Source organism: Chinchilla lanigera, unplaced genomic scaffold (genome assembly GCF_000276665.1).
Source record: "Chinchilla lanigera isolate Chin_1 unplaced genomic scaffold, ChiLan1.0 scaffold00064, whole genome shotgun sequence".
Lineage (NCBI taxonomy): Eukaryota > Metazoa > Chordata > Mammalia > Rodentia > Chinchillidae > Chinchilla > Chinchilla lanigera.
In genome coordinates, this window is record NW_004955465.1 from 3,573,756 (window position 1) to 3,582,289 (window position 8,534).

The following is an 8,534-nucleotide window of genomic DNA, read 5'->3' on the forward strand; positions in this document are numbered from 1 at the left end:
AGAGTGAGCTCAAGGCCAGCCTGAACTGCATAGCGAGACCCTGTCTCAAAAAGACAAAAAAAAAAAAAAAAAATAGCAGATTATATGTGTAATTTGGGATGGATGTAATCATTTTATTAAACTATTTTTACAGATATATTTGAATTGATTTTTATTTTAAATTCATCGTTATGCTAAATTTATCTTTTGCGTTACAGTAAGACATTTTAATCCACAGCACTGGAAAAGCATGGCCAGGTAAACTGGTAAATTCAGTTTCATCAAGTTGCTTCATAGGTTTCTAGTGTCTGAATGACTATCGATGAAATTCTCACTCTTTAAGGATCTTTTAGAAATGGTAGCATTGATGTTCTTCATGTCTCGTAGTAGACTGTAGATAATTGTTTTTAAAAACTGAATGTCTAGTACTTACTAATTGTCAAACCTAAGCAGTTTACAATAGCTCTTCTTGTTCAGTAGTTTCTACTTTACGGTTACTGTGAGGCACGGGGGGCCCTTAAATAACTTGACTAAAGTCATACAGTGACTGAGCAAGGGTCTGCTTCTGGGCCGCGCAGTTCTGCTTCCGGGGCATGCAGTTCTGCTTCCGGGCCATGCAGTTCCCCAGCCCACCTAAGAACTTTATGCTGCGAGTTCTGTGCTTCATTCCTTGTGTCTGTTACACCCTTGGAGAGGCTCTGGATTAGAAGAATTCCTGTAATTAATAAAGTAACTTTAAGCTTCCTGAGGATCTTCTAGGACATCTCAACAGATTATAATATGACGTGAAAGCAGTAGAATAATACATTTGGCTTTTATTGTTGACAATATAGCCTCGTAATTTCCACACCAGAAGAAACATTTTTAGAACATGAATCCTGTTCTGTTTTGTTCTTTTGTTTCCTATTTTGTATGATGACTAAAAGTCCCTATGTATAAAAACATAACCTCTGTCTGTGGTATACATGGGGGAATTACTTTATTACTGTAAACGCACTTCTGATACGTGTTTGTCTAATGGTAACCAGCCCTGAGATGGAAGAGGAGACGTAAAGAACCGAATTCAAGAAGGGCCCTCGGTTCAGTGCGAGCATCAGAAAGAGGGACAGAGGGAGGGAAGAAGGTGGATATTTCTAAAGCTTGGTTACTTTTGGATTTTTGCGGACTTAAATCATTTAATGTTATTGGACCTCTTGTCTAAAGCTGAAGTAATGATATAAAAGTTGTGAGATCAAGTACATCATTGACTAAATTTGCTGTCAGAATTTGTGATTCTTTCCCGTCCCCCTCCAAGCTATAGTATTTCACGTATGCTTTTTACGTTCCAGAAAGAGAGGAAATTTGGAAGGGGCCCTTTCAGAAAAACACAATTAAATTGATTAGAACGATTTTAAGACCGACCCCAGAAGGGCAGATTAATGGCAGCTCACCTTCATGTTAAAAGCACAGGGTCCGACATGATGCGCCTGACCTTTACCAAGACCCTTTAGATGTAGGCAGAGGGGATTTCCTTTCAAGGCACAAGAAAGGGAAGGACCGTAACTTGCCCAAAGAGAACCCTAATCAATGATAAAGTAAGTAGTAAAGTATAACCAGTGCTATAATTTGTGTCTTGGAACCCTCAACCCCATACACTAAATGTTTCCTTCTTTTTTATTTATTTCAGGATGAAGAGAAAGTTCTATTCTTGGGATGAATGTATGAACTTGAGAGAAGTTAAGGTAAAATCTGAGAGATGAAAAGAACCAAGGCTGTGACTCTACTGCAGCCTGTGGACAGTAGCTAAGGACCTTGCTCTGCTCTCTGCAGGAAGCATTCCAAAGATCACTGTGTTTATGTTTTTTGTTTATCTCCCTAATTTCTTACCTCTTCTTGCTCTGGTGTTAGTGGAGAATTGAAAATAACTGTGCCTTCACATCTGAATTTCTCTTTCCCATTAAAATAGCATTTTAAATGCATATTATCCTCAAGGAAAAACTTACTTTTTAAAATACTACATAGTTGGGGCTGGGGATTTAGCTCAGCGGCAAAAGCGCCTGCCTGGCAAGCGCAAGGTCGTGAGTTCGGTTCCCGGTACCAGAGAAAAACCAAAAAAACCAAAAAAAAAAAAAAAAAAAAAAAAATACTACATAGTTGTTAGAAAAAAAAATGAGACCAATTTGACAGACCAAGAGAAAAAAGTGAAAGATTAAAATGTTAGGTAGCTGTTGTTGACTGGCTTTATGTTTATAATTAATATTCATTACTTAAAGCATTTACTACTTGTTTTAAATAGGTGTTCTAAGACCTTTTAAAATTATATAGATATTAAAATGTAACTTGTGGTGGCACATGCCTGTAATCCCAGCACTCCAGAGGCTGATCCAGGAGGATTGCCATGAGTTTGAGGCCAGCTTGGGCAACATAGCAAGATCCTATCTCAAACAAACAAACAAACAAAAAAACCTCAGAGGCTGAGGCAGGAGGATCACCTGGAGTTTTAAGGTTAGCCTGATCTACATAGCAAAACCCTGTCTCAACCAAAACCAAAATGTAATTCATTAATCTAAAAAATGGAAAATTACTTGAGGTTATATTTATATGTAGCATTGATGAGATTTTGCCAACTTCTGTAACTTTGCATTAAGAATTTGAATGCTTTGCTGTTTTGCAGTCTCTGAAGAAACTTAATCATGTCAACGTGATTAAACTGAAAGAAGTTATCAGAGAAAATAACCATCTTTATTTTATATTTGAATATATGAAAGAAAATCTCTATCAGTTAATGAAAGACAGGTATGTCTTTATTTTGGAAAACAATATTTTCCCCTAATATTTCTTCCATGAGTTCCTTACATCCTTTCAGTGTATCATATTTCATATATAGTTTTACCACTGTAAGAGGCAGATTTAATTAGTTCTGTTATTTTTGTTAAATGGTAGCACATTAAATGTTAAAGAACCAATGCCAGGCGTGGTGGCTCATACCTGTAATCTTAGCACTTGAGAGACTGAGGCAGGAGGATGTGAGTTCAAGACCAGCTTGGGCTACATAATGAGTTGAATAATGATTTCACTCTGCCAGCCTGAACTGCAGAGTGAAATCCTGTCTCAAAAAAAAACAAGTTAAAGAACCAAGTATGATACAGCCACTACTTTTTTCTTATAATTCCTTAAAGGCCAAGATAAATATTTTATGTAAATATATCTGCTATTTTACTTTTTAACATAAAATAAAAGTCTTTCTATAGTCTGATAGCAATAAAGCTGGCCTTCAGCAAAATTGAGGGAATTATCTTCATTGTCCTCTTATCACCTTGTGAAAGGTTAATGAAAGAAGGAGAAAAGGAGCGAAGTAGCTTTCAAGAAAAGATTTGATAAAGTCCCTCATTAGAATGCATAAGCGAATGATAAAACTTAGTGTGTTATCAACCCCAAAGAAGCTCCGACCTTGACTGTTAAATCTGTGGGCAGAATCTCTAAAATTTGAGGAATTAATTATTAATCACTGTAACTGGTAGCCTGATAGAAGTTAACATTTTGCAGCTTTGCTTTAGGCCTTGTCAGAACCCTTGTAGAGACGTTACGCGTGTACCATATAAAACTGCCCTACCTAAAACCGCAGCCACTGCCACGTGTGTCCCCCTGAGCCCTTGAAATGTCTAAATCGAACTCCACTATAGATGTAAAATAAATCATATAACAAGTCTCGAAAACTTGGTATAAAACAAAGAAAATTATATATACTGATTTGCATATTGGAATCCTATTCGGTATATATTAGGTTAAAATGAAATGTATTGTTTAAGATTAATCAAGTGACAAGGAAGAGAGAGAAGGCTGATCAATGGCTACTTAGACCGGAGTAAGAAGTTCTGATGATGCTGTCGTGTAGTTGATAACTGTAGGTAACGATTATGTGTTGTATGTTTCAAAAAGCTAGAAGGATTCTGGATGTTTTCATCATACAGAAATGATAAATGTTTGAGGAGATAGCTGTGTTCAGGCTGACTTAAACATTACAGTATATACTTGTATCGAAACATCCCGGGGGCTGAGGATGGACCCAGTTGGACACTTGTCTGGCATGTACCAAGCCCCGAGTTCAATGCCTAGCACTACCCCAGCAAGTCACATGGTACCCATTAATATGTACGGTTTTTATGTATCTATAATGTTAAAATAAATTTTAAAATAACATTTAAAAATGTTTCATTTGCCTTTTTATTTTTACTTTTTTACTTTTTATTTTGGTACTGGGAATCAAACTCACAACCTCATGCTTGCAAAGCAGGCGCTTGCACCACTGAGCTATATCCCCAGCCCGCATTTGCCTATTTAAAATGTGGGTACTAGAATTAAGAATGTAAATGGCACTCACTTGTGACTGTTACTATACTCCTGACCATAGCACTTTGTGGCATAGAATGGAAGCCCACATGCTCATAAAATTCTTAGAGCCCACAATGCAGCTTTGCCATTCATCTGATCTGAGAGTGATTCAATTTTCAATTTACTTTGCTCCTCTGGTTCAGTTTAGAATTTAGCTGTTGAACTTTGTGTAATGATTCTTGCTTAGATTTGACTTCTTAAGAAACATCAAAACAAAAAATTCTATTTTCACATTTTAAATTTATGATCTTTAATGTGGGCATGGTGGTGTGTGCCTATGATCCCAACACTCAGGGGCTGAGGCAAGAGGATCGTCATGCGTTCAAGGCCAGCCTGGGCTACATGTTGAGTGCAAGGCCAGCCTGAATTACATAGTAAAAACCTGTCTCAGAAAAACCAAAATAATAATAATGATGATGATAATAAGAATAAAAATGTATAACCTTTAACACTAAAAATCTATAAATTATAGTTTTAGTCAGTATCATGAAGCCAACAGAGGTGCCAACGCCAGTGGAGTATCTTACCTCCTTTGTGCTGTTTGAGAATATCTCTCTTCTTTGTACTGGCTGGCTCACAGAATTTCATGACTGTGGATTCATTTCTTCCAGAAACAAACTGTTCCCGGAGTCGGTCATCAGAAACATTATGTATCAGATATTGCAAGGGCTGGCATTTATCCACAAGCACGGTAGGTTTCTTCTAAGTCTCATAGCCCTGCCTCTGTAGAATAGTGTCAAGGTCAAGCACATGAACTGTGTATCAACGGTTAAATAATTTTATATTAGATAACTTACAAGTTTGTGGTATGTGTCTACTTAAAGTGGCTCTTTTATCTAAAATTGTATAATCCTGTTATAGAGTAGAATATCTGAAATCTACAGCTGTCTGCCTCGATAGCAGAGCAAACCTAGGAGAAAGACAGAGGAAAGCCCTTGATCATCAGTCTGTGGGCCGTCATCATCAACCCATCCTACAGCCACGTTCCCTCTGTAGTTTGTGTAACTGGCGAACCCGCCAGAATCCACGTCCTCTGTGTACCTCAGTGTGCTCGAGACCACCCATAGGAACAGACACCTTTCCCATCCGATTTGCAAGAAGGGCTTTTCTCTTTTTCTTCTTCCTAGCTTTTCTCCTTCCTTTTCTTCTGGATGGTGTGTTAGCCTGTATAACTAACCATGTGGCTTATATATTGAATTGGTAATATAAGCATGGTAACTATTGAGGTTTTCAAAACTTAGCTGCCCGATGGACTTAGCTACCAGGAAGAACCGAGCTGTTAAAATAATTTTAAACGAGGAAGTTAGTTAGAGTATGTACACTTCCATTATGTCTAACATTCTTTTCAAGTAAATGATTATAATCGGGGAATCTGGCATTGAACTGCACAGTGACAGGACACTAGTAAGAATGGCTCTGTGGACTTCAGCTTCATTAGGAAGCATTTTCCACGCATTAATTAGGCCGTAGAGAAGTCAGCTTTTGTATTGCTGGGACACAATACCCAACACTTACACCTTGAAGGAAGAGAAGACTAATTTAGCTCACAGTTTCAGGGAATCCAGATGTGGTCAGTGGGCTCCAAGGCAGGAACATCATGGCGGATGGGCGTGGCAGATGGGCGTGGCGGAGCAAGCTGCTTGCTTCTGGGACGGCTGAGGGGCAGAGCAGGGGAACAGCGCCAGAGGGGAGAGGGCGAGGGGCCAGATACAGTACTGAAGGCCACACATCCACAGCCCGCCCAGGTGCACCTAGAAGTGTGCTCCCCCGGTCCCTTGGGTGGCTGCCAGTCAGGTTGGCACCATTAAATAATGGTGAACAGTCACAGGCTACTTCTCGCTGGGCCTCAGTCTCCCCGGCTATTCCAGGACGGTGATAACAGTGGCTGCAGCTTCCTTAAATTTGTGCATGGATGGAGATAACCCTACCGTGGCCGTTCTCATCCCCGCACCCAAACCTACTGGAGTCACAAAAAGAAAGGTTGAATGGGCAGTCATCTTACATCCTTCATGAACTTGCTTGCCAAATCATTTTGCAAGCAGGCTCCTCATAGTCCGTCCCTTCTTAGGTAATAAATATGGTTTCATTTCCTAACACCATGCTTCTACTTAAACAGAGAGGCTCGGTTTTATTTTGTCTGGACATCAAATAAAACTGTTAAGTCATGATGATTTATGATGTCATCCTTTCTGTCTTGCCAAGGCTTTTTTCACAGGGACATGAAACCAGAAAACTTGCTTTGTATGGGTCCCGAACTTGTGAAAATTGCAGATTTTGGACTTGCAAGAGAATTAAGGTCACAGCCACCATACACTGATTATGTATCTACCAGATGGTAAGTAGCTTTAGTGAGTTCTCTAGAGGCAGAAGTTTATATTGAAATTTCCCAGGATGAATTGCTACCTGTGTTGCTGGAGGTTCCATATTGGGTATTTAAAACAAAATATAGAAGTGAATTCTACATTCCTTACAGAGAGGGAAGAATTGGTTCATAACTATTCTGATCAATAAAGTAAGAGCAAGAAAAGGATTTCATTCATTCATTCATTCAACAAATAACACCGAACACCTTCTATTTGCCAAACATTATTTTAGACACTGGGAACCCGGCCATAAACAAAGGAAAAGAAGGGGCTGGGGATTTAGCTCAGCGGCACAGCGCCTGCCTGGCAAGCGCGAGGTCATGAGTTCGATTCCTGGTACCAGAAAAAAAAGGAAAAGAAAAACCTGTGCCTTGTGCTGTTCACATGACAGCTGATACACAAATAAGCTAAAAATGTCATGCATCACCAACGGAAAGGCATACAGTGTTCACCAAAAGGCTTGTAGTAGTCCCAACTGCAAACTGCCCAAGTGCCGGTCACCAGCAGCCAGTCGCATCCACCGGCCCCGGGAACGGACAGTCTCCAGCTACACACAGCACTGCATCTGGGCCTCCCAAAGGGAATGTTGTGATCAAGAAGGCAAACAGAAAGAGGGTGATTCCGTTTATATAGGGTGCAAAATAGAGGGAACTGGCCAATACCATGATAACGGCTCCATGGAGGGTGGGTAACGGTAACTGGTATGTGAGGGGCCCTCGGGGACAACAACGCGCATTCCCTGACCTGGATGCTGGATCCATGAGTGTACCCTGCAGCTGTTACAATAAGCGCAAATTTTCCTATATTACATCATACTCCAGTAAAAAGAATAAACACACATATACATTCATCACATGGGGATACATTGTTATGGAGAAAAAATGAGAGAACACGGAGTTGGGAGATGTGGAGGGAGAGGGAATAGTGCTATTTTTATTACTCTATTTGTATACATTTATGCTGGGGATCAAACGCAGGGCCTATGCATGCCAGGCAAGAGCTCCACCAACCGCCTGCATGACTATTGCTGTCTTAGTGGAATGTCTCCCTGAAAAGGTCCCTGGAGAAGGGACTGGGCTGGATCACAAACTTCACCTTTAGTTATCAGTGTTAGAAATCTCAGGATTGGATGAGATTGCCAGGGGAATGGGTATAGTTAGAGGTCTGAGGACTGACCCCAGAGAGAGTGACTGTATGTCCAGTTTGCCTGGGACAGTTTCACCCGATGCCATTATCAACAGTTTCTTTGAAATACGCCAGGCGGGATCAGACGGACCTCCCTGGATGCCTCCTGCTTCCTCCACAGTCTTACGGGGTAATGTCAAAGACATACAGACAGCAAGCCAATTGGTTTGGTCCATGATTTCCCGGGACTTTTTTCCTTTCACGAGGTTTTACGACAAAATGTGTTAAGTCATGGTCTTCAGTCTGGGTGTCAGCTGGAGAAGTGTCTGCAGGCACATGGCATGGCAGCCCCTGGGCTGTGGCCTTGGCCGTGGCCTTTGAGATGTCCACCGGTAGAATTTGGGGTGCACAAGAGGCGTAGGAAGTAAACACTCAGGAGAGTAGGGCATACTGTAGTCTGAATATTCCTTCCAGTGATTATTACTTAGTATAAATCTACAGCTACCTTACCATTTGATATTACAGTGTGAACTGTATTCTCTAAAAGATACGGGGAAGCTGGGCGTGGTGGCAGATGCCTGTAATCCCAGCACTCGGGAGGCTGAGGCAGGAGGATCGTTGCGAGTTCAAGAGCAGCCTGGGCTACAAAGTGAGCTCAAGGCCAGACTGAACTGCATAGCGAGACCCTGTCTCAAA

The 8,534-nt window shown here is 40.7% G+C and overlaps 1 protein-coding gene across 3 annotated transcripts in view; it reads left to right on the top strand.

Moving 5' to 3' along the window:
* Mak (male germ cell-associated kinase) overlaps positions 1–8,534 on the top strand; it is a 58,394-nt gene that overhangs the window by 17,023 nt on the left and 32,837 nt on the right. For all 3 annotated transcript variants that reach the window (XM_005398831.2, XM_005398832.2, XM_005398833.2), the window contains exons 3-6: positions 1,646–1,700; positions 2,633–2,754; positions 4,962–5,041; positions 6,553–6,685. In XM_005398831.2, the coding sequence (XP_005398888.1) occupies positions 1,646–1,700; positions 2,633–2,754; positions 4,962–5,041; positions 6,553–6,685 (390 nt within the window). The remainder of the gene's footprint in view (positions 1–1,645; positions 1,701–2,632; positions 2,755–4,961; positions 5,042–6,552; positions 6,686–8,534) is intronic.